Consider the following 25,734-nt stretch of genomic DNA (forward strand, 5'->3'; position numbering starts at 1 on the left):
CATAAACAGGAATTTACAAATCAGAAGAAGAAAAATCTAAGATGTATGGCGGCACCCACAGTCAGAAAAATAAACGATTTGTGAAATTCGCCCGGGAGGTTCTCCGTGTTCTCATTCGTTGATCATGTTAAACATGTTAAAAAACGACTCGACATTCCAGATGGAAAAGTATTTATCGTCGGGACAAGTCAAGGTGCCAGTGCAGTAACTTCAAACTTGATGATGATGTTGAGTAAGCTTACCTGTCGACTGTCCTACATGTAACTTCTAAGTTTAAATATTATTAGGGATGTTCATAAAATTTTGAAGTTCAATATTTTTAGCTGAAAGTTCTTTCATTTGAAAGAGAATCAAATTACTTAAACAATAAAGGGTCAATCATCTTTCTGGTGCAGCCATAGACTTTTGAGTTACAGACAAAAATAGTGTCACCAAATTGCCAAAATTTTGTGTGTGAAATTGTGACAGCAGGCACATTGCTCGAGAAACACTAGCTACGAATTTGCTCACGGATGCCCAGTCAAAGCAAGCTTTGACCGTTAGTGAATATTTCGATCAACAGGCACATGTACTAGGTATGCCAGGTGAATTCAAATTTGCCATCAAACTGCATCATATCAAATTAAAGCCCTTGAGTAAAGAAAGCCAACACTGAAAACGTTTTGTCATAGCACTTTCCGTAGCAAAGTTACATCTTGTCAAAGATTGACTTTCATCAAAAGATTCTCCTAGCAAAATTCCCCAAACATGCAAAACAGCATTACGGGGTGTTTCTAGATCTTAGTCTCATGACGATAGCACCTTTTATGGAACTGCTATCAAAATCTCTCTGAAATTCCATGTGTGAGTCTCTCATCACCAAAAAATCATATATTTGGGTCAAGTGAAGTATAGACAACATATTTATGAAGGTTTCCTTCTTAAAAAGCTTCTTTTTAATTTCAATGTAAATTTGTATTGCCGGTTTAAGCCATTTTGACTGACTAACAAATGTGTTAACCGAGGTTTCCCTACATGTACAATGTACACTACTGTATGTGACCCCAGATGACCTCCTATTCTTTACTGTAAGAAAGCTGCTTTTTATGGTCTTGATTCACACACAAATAAATTGCACTTTTGAGTGTCGACTTGGTGGAACATACATGTAGATTGCACTATCATGCCACTAGTTTATGAATCCAGTATTATGCCAGTACCAACGTAAGTCAACATTGCTTAGGTTTTGGTTGTTAAAATTAATTTTTCATTCCACTTCCCTATGGACGAATAATGCCACCTATAGTGTGTGATGTGAGCCTGGCTACCTTAGTCATGCTAACACTTACTCCAAATAATCAGACCCAGAACAAATATTAATTTCTGACATGATCGTGTTCTGGGTCTGAACTGTTTCCATTCGAAATCTTGATGGCAAATTGGACAAAAGAAGTACATGGTGAGGTCCTACTTCACAGTTTTTGAATCCCCTAATCGTGTTGCGTGAATCACTCTATTGTGGACCATCCTTTTGATACTTGAGTATTTGGACAAGCGGAACAGTTTTGACAGGGCCGAATACGAAAGTCAGCGTAATAGTATGGCACTGGCTAACACTGCACTACATGTATCATGACTATTAGGCTCTTCACAATCAATTCTTAGTTTATGCCTACTGTTAACCGCCCAGGTCCAAAATTGAAAATTGCAAAATATTTAATTATTTTATTTATATTAAGGGGGTAGGTACTACACCCATTGCATTTTTTTTTTGCATTTTGTGAAGAATTGAGAAAAAGAAATTGGACAAAGTGGTATGCAAAATGAAGGGGCAAATCTTCTTGTTCAATTGGTGGCATCAGTGTCAATGACGCGTACATGCTTCTAATGGTATAAGCAGGCTGCGACAAATCGCCTGTCCGATAGCCCGGGGCAATCACATTTTTTGTCGGGCAATTTAAACCCTGAAGAGCTGTGCCCGATCGGGCAAGTCTAAATTTAAACCAATTAAAGCTTGATGATTTAAAATGGAGTATTTCTGTCCAACTTGGCGTGTTCACAGAAGTAAAAAAACGTCAAAACAAAGTAGAAAACTTCTTGAAATGGAACTCAAATTTCGCTAGGCACTCGTATCCCACACCAGACTTGCAGACATATAGATGTATGCTAATGAACATCATGCCGTTACGTGACGTATTGGAAGTTTGGCCAATTATAGAACCTGTTTCGTGAAAATATCATGACGTCAATGACGTCAGCTGGCCATGTATTTGCATATGATTGAGATTGAGATGTACCGGGTGTCCCCAGAGGAGGCTTAAAGGCATTCCTACAATGCACTATGATTGGGAAATTTGATCAATACTAATTTTAAAGGCAAAGTCCCCATTGCCACACACACAAAATGGTAATTTTAAAACTGCAGCCAACAAGCTAATAGTTGAGACTTAGGACTGATATTTGATTTTCTTACAGGAAACATTCATATTGTCCCACTGCATTAATTTTATTCCTAAGTCTCAATGTTTTGAATGTTAAATAATAGGATGAAAACACCAGATATTTGCACACAATCCCAATGCAAGGTATGATCAACTGTACCACATCTGTATAAAAGCCAGACATACAAGGTCAGAAACCCCATTGGGTTGTGGGAATGCCTTTATACATCCTCTGGGGTGTCCCAAAAGTCCCTTAACATTGTGAATTTAACATAACTTGCATTGGGTTAATAGTGTTGTTACAAAAATTGCACAGTATGTAGATAATTCTTTTAGAAATGTTATGATACCAAACATGCCTATGTGGTCATGACCCTTTGGCATGAAATTAATGGATATCTACCGTACCGTAAAACCCACTTTTATGAACGCAAAATAAGTCTCGTCATTTGCGACGTGAACACGATATAACGTGTTATCATTTTTAAATCAGTTTTGTTTAATTTGGCTGTGTTTGTTTGATTGTTTGTTTGTTTGTTTTCAATGCGTAATCTTCATTTTCTGTTTTATCTGGGTTTTATATAGAAACTACTTAAGATCTTTTCTGAGGATTCGATGAACAGTTGTACGCTGTACGTTGTTCTCCATTGAAAGTCGACGTACTGATCGCCTTGGGCTTTTCGCCACCGCTCTTCGTATGACATCAATGTTTGTAGCCGATCTCCCTGTTCTTCCACGTTCTGCCCAACGTAGATCATGAACAGATCCAGTTGATAGCACTAGTTGCTGGATTGTATTTCGGCTGGGTAGCACAATTTACATTACACTGTTCCGTATAACATTGCTTGAGTGAGTTTGTCCGACTCGGCAAAGAACCATACGACCTGAATCCGTTGATCTATAGCAATTCAGCTTCACTTCAACTGTTTTAAAGTAAAGTTTAATATTGTCAATATATCCTAATTATAATCTAAAACAGCAGTCACGCTTACGCTAAGCCATGTAATCCATGAATATTCATACCCAAATGTAGTGTGCGCAGTGAGTGAACCAATTCTATTGTTCAGGGAAGCGCATCATTCATGTTCTAGAACAAAGAACACATGATGCTTTTGTGGGTTTGATACACACATATGTACAGTCGCACAGTAAGGTCAGAGGGTCATCAATAATGCTGTTTTTGGTATCAGAATAATTCTAAAAGATCAATCTATATGAATATGTTCTCCATTTTGGTATGAAGTTGGAAATATTTGAGATATGGCCAATTCACAATGTTAAGTTATTTTTGGGACACGCTGTATAGTGGTTGGCGAAATACGTAAATCGCTGTGACTTTACTGACAAAATTTCACATAAAATACACATTATTTTCCACATGTAAGAAACAAACAGTGAAATAATTGAATGAAATGTTCATTTGTTATTAGGGCTGTGGTCGGCACCGTTTTTTATTGTCGACATGTCGATATAATTCGTATACCGACGTCGACAGTGTGTCGACATAAAAAAATTCTAAAAAAAAAAATTTTTTTTTTTTTTTTAGTTTTCAAAAAATGTTTTTGGCCAGAAAAGCAAGTTATAGGCCCAAACTGACTTGTTATTCAAGGTTGGAAACCAGTTAGAAATACAAGTTCATCCAACTTTGTAAAAAAAAATTGGCATTTTTTTTTTTTTAGTAGCAGTATTTCTCTTTTTTTTTAATAATTTTTTTTTGATGTCGACATGTCGGCATACGTGCCGACGTCGACGCCGATGTCGACATAAGGCATGTCGACCACAGCCCTATTTGTTATGCATTTCATGAATACTCATTTATTTATCAACTTAACTGAGAAAAGTATTGGATTTCCGTAAGAATGAAACTGCCAAATTCGGCACACTTACGGTACTATGCACTGCACTGCATGATGAGTACGGTATGTGACTTTGTCGACAATTATTGCCGGGAATATGGGTTAATTTCGGGCAATTTCGGGCAACCAATTTTGGATATTGCCTGCCCGATCGGGCAAGCTAAAAAATAAAATTTGTCGCAGCCTGGGTATAAGCCAAAAAGTGGTACATCACTGATGTTTTAAATTCACTTCATTTTGGAAAGCTTACTATCAACGGATTTCGTTAAAATTTTGGATATGGGTTGCTAACACATTAGGGAAATAATGTTGATATGTTAAATGGAAATAAGTGGTCCCTGATTTCTTTTATGACTTCATGAACTTGGTGCTTCTATTTTCAATGTCGAGCTATATTTTGTATTTTGAACTTGTGACACTATGTCACTGAAACTTAATTAAGCCATAGGTAACAGGTTACCACAACCACACTACAGCAATGTTGAAAAAGATTGTATTTTTTGTCACCTATACCACCATATAAAGCTAGTTTTCCGTAAGCTTTATTTTTGTGATTTTGGTAACTATTTTATATTTATTTGCCCAATCCATCTCAACTAGGCAATCTAAATTGTAGGCCTACTCACCATTTACATCCCAAGGTATTTTAGTATATCCACCTCACACATTTCCATTATATATCCAGTAACAGACAAAATATCAAAATTGATGCCTCATTATGACATGTATGATATCACAGACTATCACATGTATTCAAAATTGATGCCTGAATTTGACCTGAACCAATTGACCTATAACCTGACCTTTGATGACCTTATAGCCTTTTTAAATCTCTTTTCCTAACAACACATTATAGAAGATACATACATGGGTTAGTTTTAAATTGTCTATGTGGAAGAGATTAAGCCTATTTAATTTATTCAGTGTTATTCAGTGAGTACATTTCTATAGATAGTATAACAAAGGATTTAATGTATTCTATTCATGTATTCTACTTGGACATGTTCAATAGAATAAATTATGGTTTGTTATGAAACACACATCTCAGTTACCAGGATACAGTATACAAAAAAAAAATATATAGGGCTAAAATGGGTTTTTAAAATGGTTTAAAACCACTTTGTATGTAGAGATATTTTATAAGTTCAGGACATGAGATGATGAACATATTTATATACTTCATAAATTTGCAACAACAAAAAAGAAGATGGTACTGATGAAAATCAGGGTATTATACCGCCTTAATCCATTTTATCCTTTAAAATTGCTTTTAATGACTTTTACTTGCTACTTTCTAACATGATTCATATCAACAATAATGATGAATAAACTGCACCTTATACTATGTGCAAAAGTAAGGGGTGGTGCAATAATTATGTGTACCCCGGGTGGTGAATTATAGGGGGCAAAGATTTTTGGCAGGCCAAAAGGGGGGGAAAGCATTTTTTGGCCGGTCAAAAGGGGTGTCAAGCGATTTTGGCAGGTCGAAAGGGGGGGCAAGTAAGGGTGTGAGTGAGTCCCGGGAAGTGAGTGAGTGAGTCCCGCCCGAGAAGTCTATTACCGGGCAGGAAATTCCTTCCCGGGTACCGAAATTTAAAAAATCTCTGGACCTAGACCTAAATGCTAGGATCATTCACGGTTGACCAAAAAAAAAATCAAGATGTTTTGTATTTTTAATATGAAAATTGATGATTTGTATTCATGGCATACTCTATTAATGATTTCAAAATGCATTCAAATTCAATGCATTTTGAAATCATCAATAAGTATGACATATATGAATACAAATTATCAATTTTCATATTAAAAATTACAAAACATCTTGAAAATTTTTTATTTTTTTTGGTCAACCGTGAATGATCCTAGCATTTAGGTCTAGGTCCAGAGACAATACAAAACCGAAAAAGATGTTTTGTATTTTTAATATGAAAATTGATAATTTGTATTCATGTCATACTCTATTGATGATTTCAAAATGCATTGAATTTGAATGCATTTTGAAATCATTAAAGGCCCATTCAGTGATTTGCTCATCCGGACGATCGTAAAAATCATCAAAATTCAGATTTTGGTACCTTTGTAATTGGCATAGATGTGCTAACATAGCCTGCTAGTGGTTCGGTCGAAAGCCGTGTATTTTAGACAAAATAAAGCATTTGCATGATTCTGGACTTTTGATACTGACAGTACAAAAGTCCGACTCGAGATCGAAAAGAAGCTCACTCTCCACGCATTACGAACACGCGTTATGTATTGTTTCTACTACTTATTACATCAGTAGCTACTATTTTAAACAAAATACACAATTTTAACTGTTTTTCATATTTGAATTGACCGTTAGTTTGCCTCGGTGACCTAACTGACCTTTAATTGCTTATTTTGTTTTCTATTACAAAAATTAAACGTCTGTTTTAAATCAATTTAGACTCTACTCCCCCGTGTTAGAAACACTGGACTAGGAAGTTTTTCCAGTCGATTGGTGGCGCACTGTACTGAAAATCTCGATTTTCTCGAGTCGATCTGAGTTGAAGTAGAAAACCTTTCTAAAACTTCTGTTTTTGACTAATTTGTCGATGTATTCAGGGAAAAGTGGTTTAATGAAATTCTGTAGACTTATTCTTTATTTCTAAGCAACTCTGACAAATTTCCATTTTTTTTAATGTTCCTGTGAAATCACTGAAAGGGCCTTTAATAGAGTATGCCATGAATACAAATCATCAATTTTCATATTAAAAATACAAAACATCTTGATTTTTTTTTTAGGTCAACCATGAATGATCCTAGCATTTAGGTCTAGGTCCAGAGACACTTTTTTTTTTTTTTTTTTTGCATTTTGCAATTTTTTTTTTTTTTTTTTTCAATTTGGTACCCGCTTACCCGCCCTGAAAAATGCGACGGTACCGGGCACAAAATTACCGAAAATCACACCCCTAGGGGCAAGCAATTTTTGGCAGAGATATTTTGGGTACCATTTCTATATTACGCCCTAAAAAGGCATAGGAAAACGTTAGGAACACATTCAAATATGCAAAATTTCCTGTTTTGAATAAATATTTTAATTCTACCACAAATTCATCTGATCAAACTTGCCCCCCCCCCCCCCCATTAGCACATGGCAAACTGCAGCCTGTAGGCCTGTATACAGCATGTAACTTATAGTCTGTGTCAAGTCTTTAAAAAAACAATTTATTTCTTTAATGTATACACTTCACCAATCAGGTGCTTTTCAATACATGTACAATGGTAATGGAAATTTTCATACTCGCTGAAAGAGCTTGGCTTAAGTCTACAATGTGCCGGGGGGCACTCAAATATGAGAGTGTACACATGTGTGACCAAATTTTTTTCGAACACCCCCTATAACAAGTTTTCCTCTGTGAGCAAAATGACCCCCTAAGCAAGTTTTTAGCCTGCTTTCCCAAAAAATTTCACCCCCTAAACAAGTTTTTGTCTAATTTTGACCTCCCTAAACAAGTTTTCATCTAATTTTGACCCCCTAAACAAGTTTTTGTCTAAATTTGACCAACTTTACAAGTTTTGATAGATTTTGACAAATTGAACAAATTTTTGTAGGCCTACTAACTTGTCATTGAACACTAAAAGTCTACCCCTCCCGGATATACCCCACTCCGGTATACCATACCGTACCACTTTAAAATATAAATAATGTGTATTTTTGACAGGTTATCCATGTACACTGTCTTTGTATAGATTAGCTGGACACATCACACATGAAGTGTGATGTGTCCAGCAAAAAGGCTATTTTAGGCGAAAAAAGTCACTGCAGGTTTGCAAGTTCAGTTACTTTTGCCGCAGTGGTCATCGCAGTTATAGGGTCGAGGGATAGTCCCCTTGAGCAGAGGTGCAAACATATTTTGTGCAAGTTTGATTTTAGCCCTTACTGGAGGTGTGAATTTTGGTATTGTGGGCAAATGCTTGCTAAGCCTTTAATTGTGCAATTTTACCCTATTTTTGGTCCAAAACACAGTATTTTTGGGACTAATACAGAAGATACACAGGGCAAATATTGCTTTATTTTTCTTTTATTATGGTGTTTCTATGTCAACTCTAGACTATGCCATAGTCGATTTTTGATAAATAAAAATGTTATTAATCATGATGAACTCATTCAGTTGAACTCGAAATTATACTGATATTTATTACATCAAAATACTAGTATAAAATGGTTATGAAAAAGTTTATATAATTATATTTGTGACAGTAAAAGTAATGTATAGGCCCTACGTAGGCTTATAATGAATGCAACGGCCCTACGTAGGCTTATAATGAATGCAACATATCATAATGGCATAATTATAATGACACTTCAATACTGAACAATTCTGATTTTAGAATCTGCCAGTTTATTCCGGGAGTTTATTAACCGACTATGGACTTTCACTTTTAAGCAGAACTTTACCCCTGTTTACCCGGGACTTCGTTCTCTAAAACACACTGTCAATCATACTTGTTTATCAATAAAATTTAACCACAAGACTAAGCGTGGTGGTACAATACGCGCTAGATGCGTACATTCATCCGCCAGCACAAAAGCGCCGCATTCCCTAGATAGTTGTGTACCATGTATATATAGTTAATGGTACCAGTACGTGTCGGGAGGACATAAACAATAACGAGATCTGGGCGACCAATCACAAGCCAGATAAAGATGCATTACATCAACTCTCCATAGAGTCCCGTGCATTATGCAGTTACTGTCCGTTTTTCCTATTCAGTGCACACACAGTGCTCCAATTGATGATTGACCTTTAGCTCACTCACTGTACTGTAGGTATAATCAATAGACTAGTTAGTTGGCTGGTGGGAAAACCCTTCACCCAATAATAGCCATAGAGGCTCACATGTGAATATAATGTTCATCCTTAACATACTACAAAGCTGTTGTCGAGCTGTTTTTCCGCAGAGAGTCTTCCAAAATTTCATAACATTCGGACGTGTAATTTTAATGGCAAATTGTGCTCAACAGCTGACTCGAGATAGCTCCAACTATTTCGAGCCTATTAGAATACTTTTAGCTGAGATAAACTGATGTTTTTAAAAGCAAAGTCATCAAGACCCCAAGCCACTTTTCTCTCAGAAATGTTGTCCAAGAACATATTTTCAACATACCTGAAGTTGATGGTGGGGCAAAATGTCTGACATTGGTTTTCAGGAGGGTCAAAATGTACAAAAAATGTACAATTGGAGATTTGCATGGGTAATATCTCAGCTAAAAGTATTCTAATAGGCTCAATATGGGATAAGAGTAATGTCCTACCAACATGACCAACGGGCTCTGACTGGCAAAAAAATGGACAAAAAAATATTTTTACTTTTGGAGTTCTGACCCCCCAAAGTTATTTTTACTTTTGGAGTTCTGACCCCCCGAAGTTGGAGTTTTGCATGGGTAAAATCTCAGCTAAAAGTATTCTAATAGGCTCAATATGGGATAAGAGTAATGTCCTACCAATATGACCAACAGGCTCTGACTGGCAAAAAAATGGACAAAAAAAATATTTTTACTTTTGGAGTTCTGACCCCCCAAAGTTGGTCCTGGATGTATGAAGTTGCATTTTGAGGGCCCTATATCTTTTAAAGTAAAGGAGTTATAAGTTTTCTGATGCCAGATTTGAATTTTAAACAAAAAAAGTACCCCAGGATATATACTTGTTGTAGGGGGTTCCCTTTATACATTAATGGACCTCCAAACATCGTCTTTCGTGTTATGACACATTTTTACGCTGACCCCTAAATTTCAAATTGATGCCACAGGAAAAGCGAAATAGAGTATGAAGCTCAAATTTTCAGGATTTTACTTTCTCATCAATATCTACCACCATACAGAAAAAGAAAAAAATCAAAGAGGTGCTGCGGTGCACATCCCAGGAGTTGACATGGAATGGCTCAAATGCGACTTTGGCGATGGCGATTCAAATTCATGCATAGGCTTTACACTTTTATTTAAGCAATAACACGCTACTCTCTCTAGTCAAAGATTGATTTCATATAACTTATTTTAAGCATTATTAAGAATTTAGCATATTCGTCAGCTAGAGGCATTTATGATCTTCTTGCCTGCAGGCATCACAAACAAACTTTCACCATTGGCACCATGCCCATATTTTTTTTGGGGGGTTTGGGCGCCAGCCCGGGTCAAAGTAGGAGGCGGCAAACACAGGGCGGCAAAAAGCGAAGGGCGACAAGCGAATTAGCAAATAAAAAAGGGCGCAAAAAATTGAAAAAGCATAAACAAATTTGAAAAAAGGTTGCTTAAAGAAGGGGGCGGCAAAATTGTTTCTTCTTCAGCCCCCCCGGGGTTGGGGCGGCCACGGTACGCCACTGGGCACTGTACAAATAATTAAGAGAACACACCAGGTACCACCACCATGATGATGATCAATTGCACAGTTGGGAAACCACCAACCAACAGTACACACATTACAATCCCATGCACTGAACTGACCAATCAGGTGCATGGATTTTCAAGAAAAATTATTCTGGACTATGAAAAATGCTCATGCATGTCCATCAACATTTGACTGTCTCCACTTGTACTTCCTACACAAGTACCGGTAGCCTGAATAAACCTTAAACTTCTGTAGAAAAACTTTGAAAACCTCAGAAAAACTTGTAATTTTTTACAAAAAGCCCTTGAAATTTGAGTAATTTTGGTTCCACTTACAACAGTTACATCATGTATTTCAATGGGATGTAATTTGAGCTGGTGATGTCATTGGGTTATAATGAGCTATGATTGATTCATTTGCATAAGTTGAATTTGTACAGAAGTTTGCTTGTGGGCATGGAACTTAACTTTTTTGCCACTCGAGCGAGTAGGTAAAAAAAAAGGACAAAATCGAAATGATAACTTGATAACAATATCTCAAAATATTGATTTTGAGATATTGGCAAAGAAAGTGTTAAAATTCTTTTGTTTTATATTGTTTTCAGCGATTGATAAATTGACGTAACTTCACAAAAGAAATACGTATCAACATGAGGTTTTCAGTTTCTGAAAGCCCTAAATGTCTTCTTTAGAAACTTGTGTAAAACTCATTTTTCGACCAGGGCCGACATGTGACTCATTCCCCTTGATCATGTCACATATATGTATCAACCCACACAGGCATGCATGTGTAATCGCCTTCAATCGAGGACACACACACACACTCTACATTCCAACGGTGGACCACTCGGCAATGTGGGACCGTCCTCGGTTAGTGGAGGTCTGCAAATGCATGCATAACGTATTTGCGAAATACATCCTCTATCTTTGTGTAAGAGATAACGTCCGCAGTTACTAGGTTAAATTCCATAACCACAAAATAAACTCAAAATGATGAAAACGTCCTCAGTATGTCGATTGAGTACAGATTTGGGCGCTCACGTTTCATAGTCCTAAACAGCATCCATGTTTGACGGCAATTACACGTAGGGGTGTTTGTGTAAGGGTATATGCTCGATATCACCCACTTCTGGGGAGTATTTGTGTGTTTTTATCAACCAAAAAAACTAATATAAAATGTTCAGAAGAGTCTAGAGAATCTTTTCTGCTATGTTGTTAAGTTTCACCTGTACGTTCTATTCTATTTCCATGGCAACTGTCACGCTATATTTCACATTATAACTAGCTATTTCGTTAAAATTAATAATGGCATGATTGGGGCTCGAGCAAACTGGCATATGAAAATATTGAGAGAGAAAAAATCAGGACTCAGCGGGGATTGAACCCCGGTCGCTGGATTACCGGTTTACAGTGGTAAAGCTCTGGACGGTAATCCAGCGACTGGGGTTCAATCCCGCTGAGTCTGATTTTTTTCTCTCAATTCATGTCATTTAAATTATAATTTCTCGGGCTTGCATCGTTTATTTCCGATCCTCGCATATATATTAATTTGTGTTTCGCATTTACTTACGCCCTGCCAGGGTGAAGCATATAGGCCGCCTCCTTCTTCATTATTTAAAATTAATAATGGAGTAGAAACTTTCTATTTGGTTTGAAGAAAGTATGCATGAAACATGGATATTTTTAAAATATCTGTAAACAAAATTATCACATTTCTTTCTATACATTTGATTTATGGGTGAAAATGTCATTTTTTAGTGCTATTTGTCCAGTTTTTACCAAATAAAAAACGGTACGCCACTGGGCACTGTACAAATAATTAAGAGAACACACCAGGTACCACCACCATGATGATGATCAATTGCACAGTTGGGAAACCACCAACCAACAGTACACACATTACAATCCCATGCACTGAACTGACCAATCAGGTGCATGGATTTTCAAAAAATTTATTCTGGACTATGAAAATGCTCATGCATGTCCATCAACATTTGACTGTCTCCACTTGTACTTCCTACACAAGTACCGGTAGCCTGAATAAACCTTAAACTTCTGTAGAAAAACTTTGAAAACCTCAGAAAAACTTGTAATTTTTTACAAAAAGCCCTTGAAATTTGAGTAATTTTGGTTCCACTTACAACAGTTACATCATGTATTTCAATGGGATGTAATTTGAGCTGGTGATGTCATTGGGTTATAATGAGCTGTGATTGATTCATTTGCATAAGTTGAATTTGTACAGAAGTTTGCTTGTGGGCATGGAACTTAACTTTTTGCCACTCGGCGAGTAGGTAAAAAAAAGGACAAAATCGAAATGATAACTTGTTTTTATATTATTGTTTAGCATGACAACATCACAGCATCACCATCTGCTGTCGACCAAGCAAAATGTTCTCAGGTCAGCCAAAAAGAAAGTTAAACTCTTTAATCACAATTTCATTTAATTGAATAAACAATCTACTGTTTTTAATTTTTAATTTATAGATCAATATTTGATGTCATATCAGTAGCCCGAGATTAAAAAGTCAACAATATGGCAGAAGAATCTGATGCAGCCAAGCCAGGAATGGAAACTAAAGATGATGATGGGAACATAGTTGAGTTATTAATGTAAGTCATAAAACCCTCTGATTAATGGAAACTAAAGATGACGATGGGAACATAGTTGAGTTATTAATGTAAGTCATAAAACCCTCCGATTAATGGGTATCCATCTTTGCAGCATTTATCGTATTAGTAGGCGCAGGTTGAGGTCGGGGATGGGTCAAAGGTTAAATAGGGTTAAATTGCTATAAACATTTCCTGGGTCAATCCAGCTGGAGCTATACTTATGTCCTGGGTTAATCCAGCTGGAGCATGGGTGTGCTAAATCATGTAATAATAGGAAACTACTGCTATGACAAGAAGCCCAATGCTTCAAGAACCACCTTCCATTTGCATCACAACCCTCCCTTTGGGCAGGGATCTAGGGATCGAATGCCTTTTTCAGTTCTATTTTCTATTTTGTTTCCTGAACAAAAACTAGCCTTGCTGCTCATAAAACTTCTCTTTACAGGCTATTAAAGGTGCATGACCTGATTGACAGCCTTTACTAATATTACACATGTGAAATTCTAGGCCTAAAATATGTTAATACCACTTCATATATAACTTGAAATATGAATGTTTGGGTGATGAGTCTCAGTAGAAAATACCAGGTGCAGGCCCGTATGCAGGGAGGTGCGGGTGTGTGGCCGCACCTCCCCAAATTTGCCAAAGTGTACAAAAAGTCCCAAAATTTCAGAGTTTGCGAACGTAGCGAGCAAATTTTTTACATGTTTTTCGTCAAAAAAGGTCCGAATTTTGGAAAGAAAGCTCACTTTTCACAAAATTGCCCCCTTCCCTTTGGAAAAAAGTCCACTTTTTCAAAATCGACACCCCCAATCAAAATCCTGCATAAGGGCCTGACCAGGTGCAATAACCAGATTACCCACCACCTTTGTTTCCCACCATCTTTTCATTCCAATACAGAGAAAAACTACTTGCACAAACTGCTGGCTCATCCACTCCTGGTAACCAATTTTCATGTTCTGTCTGTAACGGAAGTTTAGTTACATTGACCCAGCAGCATGATAGTACCTCAAGGATACTTAACATACGTAAAGCAACACTATATAGATGTATGGTCACCAAGAAGTATACCTTTACTCCGCCATCAAGATGTCATCAGGAATCACTTGAATATCTGAATTTCTGTGATAGATGCCTGAGAGTTGCAAAGAGAGTCAACTTAGTGATGGAAAAGAAGCAAGCACATACAACAGGTAATTAGGCAATTCTAGTTGAAATCTGTACACCCCCTGTGGAAGGCATGACTTCCCACACAGGGGTTGTAGATTTCAATTGGAGTCACGCAATCAGACAACCGCATTAATACACACTCCCAGTGTGGGAGATTAACGTCATGTCTCTAATAGAGGCATTAGGGGTATATGGATTTCAACTGCAATAGCATATATATTGACAATATGTGACACGATCAAGGGAAATGAGTCGGATGTCAGTAATATTGATTTTGAGATATTGGCAAAGAAAGTGTTAAAATTCTTTTGTTTTATATTGTTTTCAGCGATTGATAAATTGACGTAACTTCACAAAAGAAATACGTATCAACATGAGGTTTTCAGTTTCTGAAAGCCCTAAATGTCTTCTTTAGAAACTTGTGTAAAACTCATTTTCGACCAGGGCCGACATGTGACTCATTCCCCTTGATCATGTCACATATATGTATCAACCCACACAGGCATGCATGTGTAATCGCCTTCAATCGAGGACACACACACACTCTACATTCCAACGGTGGACCACTCGGCAATGTGGGACCGTCCTCGGTTAGTGGAGGTCTGCAAATGCATGCATAACGTATTTGCGAAATACATCCTCTATCTTTGTGTAAGAGATAACGTCCGCAGTTACTAGGTTAAATTCCATAACCACAAAAATAAACTCAAAAATGATGAAAAACGTCCTCAGTATGTCGATTGAGTACGGATTTGGACGTCTACGTTTCATAGTCCTAAACAGCATCCATGTTTGACGGCAATTACACGTAGGGGTGTTTGTGTAAGGGTATATGCTCGATATCACCCACTTCTGGGGAGTATTTGTGTGTTTTATCAACCAAAAAACTAATATAAAATGTTCAGAAGAGTCTAGAGAATCTTTTCTGCTATGTTGTTAAGTTTCACCTGTACGTTCTATTCTATTTCCATGGCAACTGTCACGCTATATTTCACATTATAACTAGCTATTTCGTTAAAATTAATAATGGCATGATTGGGGCTCGAGCAAACTGGCATATGAAAATATTGAGAGAAAAATCAGGACTCAGCGAGATTGAACCCGGTCGCTGGATTACCGGTTTACAGTGGTAAAGCTCTGGACCGGTAATCCAGCGACTGGGGTTCAATCGCTGAGTCCTGATTTTTTCTCTCAATTTTCATATGCCAGTTTGCTCGAGCCTCAATCAATCATTAAATTATAATTTCTCGGGCTTGCATCGTTTATTTCCGATCCTCGTATATATATTAATTTGTGTTTAGCATTTTCTTACGCCCTGCCAGGGTGAAGCATATAGACCGCCTCCTTCTTCATTATTTAAAATTAATAATGGAGTAGAAACTTTCTATTTGGTTTGAAGAAAGTATGAAACATGGATATTTTTAAAATATCTGTAAACAAAATTATCACATTTCTTTCTATACATTTGATTTATGGGTGAAAATGTCATTTTTAGTGCTATTTGTCCAGTTTTTACCAAATATTTAATTCTAATTTTTACATGGGAATTGTTTTGAAAAATGATATAGTGTCATGAGAAAGTATATCAATTTATTGATATGGATGTTTGGATCACAAAAGTCAAAACATTTTCCTGTGACCTATGGCAAATCAACTTATTTTCAGATTAGAAACATTAATGAAATTTGTAAAGTGCTCGATTATGATACTGCTGCAACACTTGTCCACACTTTAGTCACATCACGTCTTGACAATGGAAATGCTTTATTATATGGAATCACTGAACGACAACTCAATAAACTTCAACAGGCTCAAAATGCTGCTGCACGCATGCTCACAAGGACTAGGAAATTTGACCATATTTCACCCGTCTTACAACGTCTGCATTGGTTACCAATTCGGTATCGCATTCATTTTAAACTCCTTCTTCTCACCTGGAAAGCGCTCCATGACATGGCACCTTCTTATGTCAGTGAACTTATTTATCAATTTATATATTCCATTACGTAACCTTAGATCATCGGATAAGCATTTTCTTTCAGTTCCACAGACTTCTACATCATTTGGCGACCGGGCCTTTAAATCTGCGTATTTGTGATTCACTTGATATTTTCAAAAAGACTTTAAAAACTCATCTGTTTAAGATTGCTTATGACAATTGACTTCTATATGTGACTGTTTTTATAATTGTGTGTTAATTTTTAATTGTTCAATGTTTGCGCCTCGGAATAGGTTGTCTAGATAGATGGCGCATTATAAATGCATTATTATTATTATTATGGTTGTTGATCTTTAACCTCTTGAAATTCATAAGTAGGCATAAAATGAACATTTTAGTGATTTGGGGCATTTTGCCCCAAAATTACCCTTTTAATCAGTTTTAGCAATTTCTTGCATTACAAAAGTTTGTATTACAGTTTATGTATTGATATACAAGACTTCCTTAATTTTAAAGGCAGTTTCAATGGCAATGGCCATTTTTTGTCAATTTTACTAGAAAATTAAAAAAACAGCTTTCTAATTTCTGCTATATTATTCATTACCATTTCTTTATGATACGTATACCATTTCTTCTACAGTTTTAAGTCAATTGCAATGATTTCTTTGGTATATTGAAGCTGATTTAATTGCACTTTCTATTAAGTCAAAATAAATTTGATCACTGTCTCAAGATGTGAAAGAGCCGGTTCAATCCCTTAAAACAAAATACAATTATGCTGCATTTTGCAATTATCATTTTCCCAGGTGATGTAACAGATGATTCGACCAAAGTAGCTCAGCAAGTGCAACAAAATTGGAAGAGCCAGTTATCATATTTATCAGATATTTTGCAGCTGGGAACAGCAGGTTCTAGTGGTCTGCATCAGTCTGATAACAAAATAACCACAGCAGATACTCAGCAGCTGTCAGCTTCTACTTCTTCTATGCAGCAACAGCAAGCTAATGAAGTAACAGTGACAGTTCCTTTGCCAGCAAATACTGTTGTACACATTCCACCTGCTGATGAGCAACAAGTAGTGACCTCCATTGGATTGGCCAGTGTATCAGATACACAGCAGCTGACTACAGCAGGTTGTAGTCAGCATCAGTCTGCTAATGAAGTGCCAGGGTCAGTTCATTTACATAACACGCATCAGCAACAACTAGTGACCCCCACTGGATTGGTCAGTGTATCAGATGCACAGCAGCTGACTACAGCAGATTCTAGTAGTCAGCATCAGTCTGCTAATGAAGTGCCAGGGTCAGTTCATTTACATAACACGCATCAGCAACAACTAGTGACCCCCACTGGATTGGTCAGTGTATCAGATGCACAGCAGCTGACTACAGCAGATTCTAGTAGTCAGCGTCAGTCTGCTAATGAAGTACCAGGGTCAGTTCATTTACATAACATGCATCAGCAACAACTAGTGACCCCCACTGGATTGGTCAGTGTATCAGATGCACAGCAGCTATCTACAGCAGATTCTATTAGTCGGCATCAGTCTGCTAATGAAGAAACAAGTTCATTTTGTTCACATAACACACCTCCTGTTCAACTAGTGACCCCCACTGGATTGGTCAGTGCATCAGATACACAGCAGCTGACTACAGCAGGCTCTAGTAGTCGGCATCAGTCTACTGATGAAGTAACAGGGTCAATTAAAAAAATGTGTTGGTCAGTAAAGAAAATAGTTTTTACAACACACCTGCTGTGCAACAACTAATGACCTCCACTGGATTGGTCAGTGTATCAGATATACAGCAGCTGACTACAGCAGGTTGTAGTAGTCGTAGTAGTCAGCATCAGTCTGCTAATGAAGTGCCAGGGTCAATTCATTTACATAACACACATCAGCAACAATTAGTGACCCCCGCTGGATTGGTCAGTGTATCAGATACACAGCAGCTGACTACAGCTGATTCTAGTAGTCAGCGTCAGTCTGCTAATGAAGTAACAGGCTTGATTAAAACGCCTGCAGTGCGACAACTAAGGACCCTTGCTGGATTGGCCAGTGAACCAGATCCTCAGCAGCTGACTACAGCAGGTTCTAGTAGTCAGCATCAGTCTGCTAATGAAGTAACTGGGTCGATAAACACACCTGCTGTGCGACAACTAATGACCCTTGCTGGATTGGCCAGTGTACCAGATACACAGCAGCTGACTACAGCAGGTTGTAGTAATCGGTCTGCTAGTAAATCAAATAAGTATCAAAATCTGAATCTGAAACTAATGGAGATGGTATTGGACAAAAGGGAGAGTAATTCATCTGAATTAAAGTGTGGTGCAAAGAGGAAGAAAGGTGACACATCTAAGTTAAAGTGTGGCGTAAAGAGGAAGAAAGGTGACACATCTGAGTTCAAGTGTGGTGCAAAGAGGAAGAAAGGTGACACATCTGACTTAAAGTGTGGTACAAAGAGGAAGAAAGGTGACACATCTGAATTAAAGTGTGGCGCAAAGATGAAGAAAGTTGACTCATCTAAGTTAAAGTGTGGCGCAAAAAGGAAGATGGGTGACTCGTGTGAATTACAGGTCGAAGCAGAAAAGAAGCAAGTAAAAGAAATTAAGAAGGTGAAGATAAAGACTACATCTTCAGCCTTATTTCAAGACCATGATTATTTTCCGGTACGAGTGAAAATGATGAATGGAAAGAAGAAAAAGAAGAAAGAAAAGGACAAGACCAATGAAGGAAGAAGAAGAAAAGAAGAGGAAAAGGACAAGACAAAAGATGGGGACACTGCAAGCCGCAGAAAAAAAAAAAAAACTACAAGATTCCATTCCAAAGAAGAAAGTTTGGGGAGAAAAGAAATACCAAGAATAGTCAAAAGGCCTCAATTGATGAGAATAAACAAGATGGGAAGTTGAATGACAAGTGTGATGAAACGGTAAGATTTTGTCGGAGTTGTATAACTCTACCTTGTGCATTAGTCGGTGGCGTGTGGGTGGGGGGGGTAGGTAATTAATGATAAAGTGTATGTTGTTTGATTCAGAGCAAGTACAAATTAAAGTCTATTAGACCCACATTTTCAGGTCTGTGCTACTACCAATAAAAGTGTAAGAATGTGCACCGAATTGCTTTAATTGAGGGTTCATTTTGAAAAAAAATTCCAACTTCTGACTTGGGTATAGCCACCCTTGGGCAAGAAGTGCAGCATGCAGCACTGATGTGCCAAAGTCCATCTTTGCCCCACCACCCACATGTCAAGACGGACTGATGCTCATGCCATCTTCTGTATAATTCATACAGGGGCATAGCCAGCTTTTTAGTGTGAGGAGGCAAGCCAAATTTTCGTCCCCATTTGTCCATTTTTTGTCCCATTTTGGAGGGGGGGGGGGGACAAAGCCAAATGTTTGTACCCATTTGTCAATTTTTTGACCCATTTTTGGTCATTTTATTAAGGACACTTTACTTGGCATCCCCATTTAATCCCTAAAAAATCCCTGTCAGTCTTTTTCACCCATTGAGAGCTACTGCCTTTACAGCTTTTCTGTAGCTTTTCAACAATGCTGTGTGTGGGAGCCTCAATAAATCACAATAGTCTTGTAACCAATCTAGCAGGTAGTAGCAAGGATTCTCGAGTACTAATATACTATAGGATAAGCCACTTGTTTGCACAAATGAAGTCAGTCACACAGCCAATGCGCGGTCATGCATGTGATGGCATAGCTGTACCCCTGTATGTGTAGGAGTGTATCACCTGTGGAAGAGATGATGCATGTTTACGTAAAAAAAAAAAAAAAAATTAAATGGCGAAAAAGCGGCGAACATTTGGTCGAATCTTTCCATTACTATCATATCGTGAAAACCAAATAGCTGAGGAGTTAGCTCAATATGCTAGGAAAATATTCTCTTCGATGACCCCATGACGAGACTGGCTACATGTAAATAAGCTGTATTTTTGCTGGAAAGGGTCCGAATAATTGGCAGTCGATGTGCGCCATCTTGGAAAAATTTGGTGTACCAAACTCCCCAGCAACTGTCAATCAAACTACGGATAAGTCTGTTTCACTGTTGAAGTAGTACGCACAACGTTGTCGTGCACATGTATACAAATTTTAGGCTATTAAAAAAAAGCGTTACTATGGTGTTACTAGGTGTACCAAACTCCTTAGCAACTGTCACTCAAACTGCCGTAAAGTGACTTCACTTTTTTTACAGGGATTGAATACGAGTGTCACAGCCCTGGTAGTAGTACTCATGGGGTTAAGACTTTGCAGCCCTACCACCATTCTTACCATGTTGCTGATTGGCTCAATAAATCATAATACCGTAGTCTTCTTGTAACCAATCAGCAGATAGTGCTCATGGGGTTAAGATTCTTCATCATCCTTACCACCATTCTTACCATGTTGCTGATTGGCTCAATAAATCATAATACCGTAGTCTTCTTGTAACCAATCAGCAGATAGTACTCATGGGGTTAAGACTTTGCAGCCCTACCACCATTCTTACCATGTTGCTGATTGGCTCGATAAATCATAATACCGTAGTCTTCTTGTAACCAATCAGCAGGTAGTGATCATGGGATTAATGTATATTTTGTTCTTTCTTTGTAGCTGAATACAGGCTTGAAGCGAACGGCTTGCTGTTGCTGCTCTGGCCACAAAGGCCTCGGACCCATGGCAACTTTCAAAGACATACATGTACATGTAGCACTCCTTGAAAAGGAACTGAATATCACTATTCCATATCCTATAGATATATGTCTTCTTCTTTGTCGGAATTGTCGGTATAAAATTGGCTATATTTATAGGGTAGAGAGGCAACTGAAGAAAGTGAAGACAGTGTTCATGAACAGAGTAAAAGTGGATATGGCGGAAATGGATACAGATGAAACACGCTTGCCCACAAAATATGATGAGTGTGACAATGAAGGCTCTGCTGATATGGTAGGGAAGAAACCCAGCAATGCTATGCAGAATGCAGACAACAGAACATGTACATTACCAGAATATGATATAGATGCCCCTTTTGTAGGTGATGCTGTTGTTGATAATCAAGATGATGTCACCGAAAAGAAAGTATCAGATGGGGTCGACACACTTCTTTCAGATGTGGAACATATGCTAGCTAAGTATGGCAAGGTGGAAGATAGTGTGTATGCTGATATATCTTCTGATGATGATGAGATGAGAATGGAAGAAGACAAAGAAGGTCTGAAGTTGCAGAATATGGAAGGAGTGCCATTGATGTCAGAAGATGAGACTCTGGCAACAGTGACAAGAGATGAAATTGCCAATGCCAGTTCAACTGATGTGGTAGATTCATCTGTTACCATGGTGCACCTGCCATCAACATCCACCCAGGATAATACAAGTGTGGAAGATGAGCAAAATGGTGCTATGAAGTCTACCAGGAAAAAAGAGATAAGGTAAATGCATGTGTATATTGATTGATAAATCATGTCGAGAAAATGTTTATTATGTGATCCAATCAGACCAAAGTTGGCAATAATGAAATTGAGATATATAAGCAGAAATTAGGAGCATAAACTCTTATGTTATCTTTTCAGAGGTGTAAGACTGAATCCCACAAACAATCATACTTCAACCGCATTGTTCCCTTGTGGAACCAGCTGCCTCTGGAAACCAGATTATCCAATTCCATTTCTTCTTTCAAATATCAAGCTCTGGATTTTTTTGAAGTCTCAATTTTATTCCAAATTTGTTCCTTCTGATACATGCACTTGGTTTTCTACTTGCCCGTGCCCTAATTGTAGGCCCATTTAAGGTCTTGCCTCTGGCATTCCATTCTTTTTTCCAAATTATTTAGGTCTTTCCTAGGTGGGATGGTTCTAGAGGTGAATTTACACCTGTTTATCCCAGCCTATTCGCTTGTCTTTTAACATGTTTTTAAAAAAAAGCTTTTATATTTATATTTGTCAAAATTTTGATGTGCAATAATTATATAGGTACCAGTGATGAAGTCTAATAAATAAATAAATAAATAAATAAATAAATAAACAAACAAACAAACAAACAAACAAACAAACAAACAAACAAACATATAAGAAAATGAACATATAAAAAGTTGACTTTGCAAATATTAGGTACTGAGCAAGTTAGGACCTGGTGCAAACTGCAGAATGTCGCCGACTAAGTCGATGTTGTCTTGGAGCATTTTGATGGCTCTCCTGCATCTTGCATTTTTAAGACGCAGCACACTGATGAATTAAAATAGTGTGGCCATATCACTGGTTGCATCTTCATGATCAATTGTGGGCATTACTTTGCAATATTTTGTAATCGTCTTGCTCTGTGGATTCATTGTCCAAAACTTCATAGTGACCATAAAAACGAATAAAAACATCCATCTTCAACACGCGATATCCAAAATTCCCGGGCACTGAAAATGTCTAAGCGCAATGGCGTCCCAGTATACAATGTAGGCTGGCGACAATTGAGCACAAATATCTATTACGTCATTGCACTTAAACAATTTCGGCGCGGGAATTTTGAATATCCCGTGTTGAGAGCCGGCTGGGTTTATTCGTTTTTATGATCAATATGAGTTTGTTTTAAATAAAACTATGTTATTCGTGCTTTATATTTATTTGTCTAATATAGGCACAATGTTATGATTGCGGAGACCAAGCCTTGAAATAAGCGTAGCGTGGGGAGCAAATTTGCTCTTGTAAAGCCACCAATTGCTCCTGGTCCTTGTACAATTCACATGAACCAGGAGCAATTTTCTAGAACAAATTGCTCCTGGTTCCAGTTTTGTACTTCATGCAATAGTGCTGGTATTATATGCAGAAAAGGATTACTATTTGAAAATTGCTCCTGTTTCTTCAGAAATTGCTCCTGGTTCTTGTAAAATCCCAGTGAACCAGGAGCAATGTTCAAAACAAATTGCTCCTGGTTCCAGTCTGCTTATTTCAAGGCTTGCCGGAGACTCCCATTAATAGTCTGCAAATTCCTGAGCCTCGTGTGTTTATACCAGTGCATAGCACACTATAAATAATTGTCAATTTTCTTTGTTTCTTTTTACAGGAAGATGATACAGTGAGAACATGCTACCTTTGCAAGGGAATATATCCTGTAAGTGTTCGTATATTCAGCACTTGGACTCACAATCCCCTAGTTCATACACTCAAACATGTCATGAATATTGAAGTACCAATTCCTACAGATAGAAGGTAAGTGGCTATTCCAGTTGAAATACATACATCCTTTATGTAAGTCATGACCTTAACCTTAAAATGGAGTCACCATGGACATTATTTCTGCTTCAGTGGCGTAACTAGGGGGCGGGGGCAACGTGCCCCGGGCGCCACCCTTAGGGGGGCGCCAAATTGACCAAATCAGCATCGATTATGCGCCCCTCCAAGTGATGAAAGTCATATTTTTTGCACGCTTTGTGTGCATTTTAGCACAAAATCAATTGAAAGAACATTTTATTTTAAGACCAATATTCAACTTCTAGTAACCAAAATTAATTAGTGGTAGGCCTTATTTGTCCAAAATTTCGCACGCAGAGCGTGCAATTGTTTCAAGAATTGGGAGGTGGGGTATTATGTATCCTTAGCCCTGGGCGCCACAACGCCACTGCCCGCGTCTAAGATATTCTTGATTGTGGGGTAGGGGCGCCAATTTTGTTTCTTGCCCCAGGCACTACCAAACCTAGTTACGCCACTGTTCTGCTTGAAGCAAATGAATCGGCAAGATTTTTTTTATTTGCACACAAATATTTTGTATCTGGAGGTTTTTGGCGTATATACAAATCTTTATTTGAGGAAAGTGGGGATGAGGCTGTGAATCATGAAATGCCCCTTTAAAACTGTGTAATGTTGTTGAAATTATATTATTACCAGGCGGTCTCCCGTCTTTCGAGGTTTGTAAAACAGAAGAATTCTTGGTTTGGATGGTTGGTGGAAGATTTCAATCAGTTAAAGAATCATGCTCTAGTGGTCCTTCCCACCAAATGTCACAAACCTGCTCCAATCTGTGGGGATTTATTTATTTATTTATTTAAACTTTCTTTAGGCAGGGTAGCCCCTTCAATGACAAAGCACTGATTTCCAAGGAGGCCCTGCAAGTACATACATTGTGTAGCATAGTTAAAACATAACATAGTTAAAACATAACATAATTAATACAATACAGCAAAATGTGAGATGCAGATTTGTACAATGATAATATAAATTAAAATTAATTTACATGACATCACCATGTACAGTAATAACAACATTTTACAATAATATTATTTCAGGTTTTACAAATGCAGCATTCTTAAGTTGGCAAATACTCATGTTATCAAAGTTATTACAAATACTAACAGGAAGATTATTCCAAAGTTTAACTGCTCTCATTTGGAAAGTGCGCTTACCAGCATTATTATTCCGTGATGGTTCATGTAATAAATTAAAAGTTTGACTTTTGGTACCTTTTGAATGAACAGAGTGCATGAAGGTAAACTGAGATGAAAGATAAGATGTAGCAGTACCTTTAAGACATTTAAAGATTAGAGTTAACATGTGATTATTCCATCTGTCATTTAGTTTGACCCATTTCAAAGAATTCATCATCTCATTAATTGGACATCTTGGGTCAGCAGACAGGATTATACGTGCTAATCTGTTGTGAAGAACTTGAAGTGCACTTGAGAGCTCATTTGAACAATTAGACCAGACTGGACTACAGTAGTCAAAGTTGGGCATAACAATAGCATTTGCAAGCATAATTGGGATATTATTAGGAATATAATATTTAACACGTTTTATAACACCACATCTTTTTGAGATATCTGCTGATAATTTACTTACATGTTCTGACCAAGACATAAAAGAATCAAAAACAACACCAAGGTATTTGAATTGATTAACACGCTCAATATAATCATTGTTGTAATACAAAGTGATATCATTAAATTTATCAAGAACATGACGTGTACCAAACACCATGAATTTAGTTTTCTTTACATTTAAAGTAAGATTAGTTATTTTAAGTAAGTTTGATTGAAGCTCAGATTCAAGAATAGTTGGATTATCAGAAGTACAAAGAAGTGTTGTGTCATCTGCGTACATAGTACATTTACAGGTAACATTATTAGGAAGACTGTTCACAAAAATGATGAAAAGAAGTGGCCCAAGTATTGAGCCTTGAGGAATACCAATATTTATATTACTAAAATCAGAAATACAAGAATTAATATTTGTCTGTGATCTTCCACTAAGATATGATTTGAACCACTCTAACGAACATCCAGTAATACCATAATCACAAAGTTTATCAAGTAGGATAACATGATTCATGCAGTCAAAGGCTTTACTTAAATCAAGGAAAATTGCCCCTGTTGCACGACCTTCATTCATGTTGTTCAGAATATAATCTTCAACATCAAGTAAA

The 25,734-nt window shown here is 37.4% G+C and overlaps 3 protein-coding genes across 3 annotated transcripts in view; all 3 read left to right on the forward strand.

The window, feature by feature from the left end:
- On the forward strand, positions 1 to 19,072 carry LOC140138847 (uncharacterized). The gene is made up of 4 exons (XM_072160622.1): positions 1 to 232; positions 13,110 to 13,235; positions 14,136 to 14,428; positions 17,151 to 19,072. The coding sequence occupies exons 2-4, from the start codon at positions 13,159 to 13,161 to the stop codon at positions 18,110 to 18,112; spliced, it is 1,332 nt and encodes a 443-aa protein (XP_072016723.1). The 5' UTR covers positions 1 to 232; positions 13,110 to 13,158; the 3' UTR covers positions 18,113 to 19,072.
- LOC140139251 (uncharacterized) lies at positions 18,112 to 23,395 on the forward strand. The gene is made up of 4 exons (XM_072161032.1): positions 18,112 to 18,957; positions 19,083 to 19,271; positions 20,944 to 21,758; positions 23,380 to 23,395. The coding sequence occupies exons 1-4, from the start codon at positions 18,112 to 18,114 to the stop codon at positions 23,393 to 23,395; spliced, it is 1,866 nt and encodes a 621-aa protein (XP_072017133.1).
- Positions 23,384 to 25,734, forward strand: part of LOC140138848 (uncharacterized) — a 10,398-nt gene continuing 8,047 nt past the window's right edge. The window contains exon 1 of the mRNA XM_072160623.1: positions 23,384 to 23,525. Coding sequence (XP_072016724.1) covers positions 23,491 to 23,525 — 35 coding nt within the window. The 5' untranslated portion in view covers positions 23,384 to 23,490. The remainder of the gene's footprint in view (positions 23,526 to 25,734) is intronic.

The sequence above is a fragment of the Amphiura filiformis genome, chromosome 18 (assembly GCF_039555335.1).
Source record: "Amphiura filiformis chromosome 18, Afil_fr2py, whole genome shotgun sequence".
Classification (NCBI taxonomy): Eukaryota; Metazoa; Echinodermata; class Ophiuroidea; order Amphilepidida; family Amphiuridae; genus Amphiura; species Amphiura filiformis.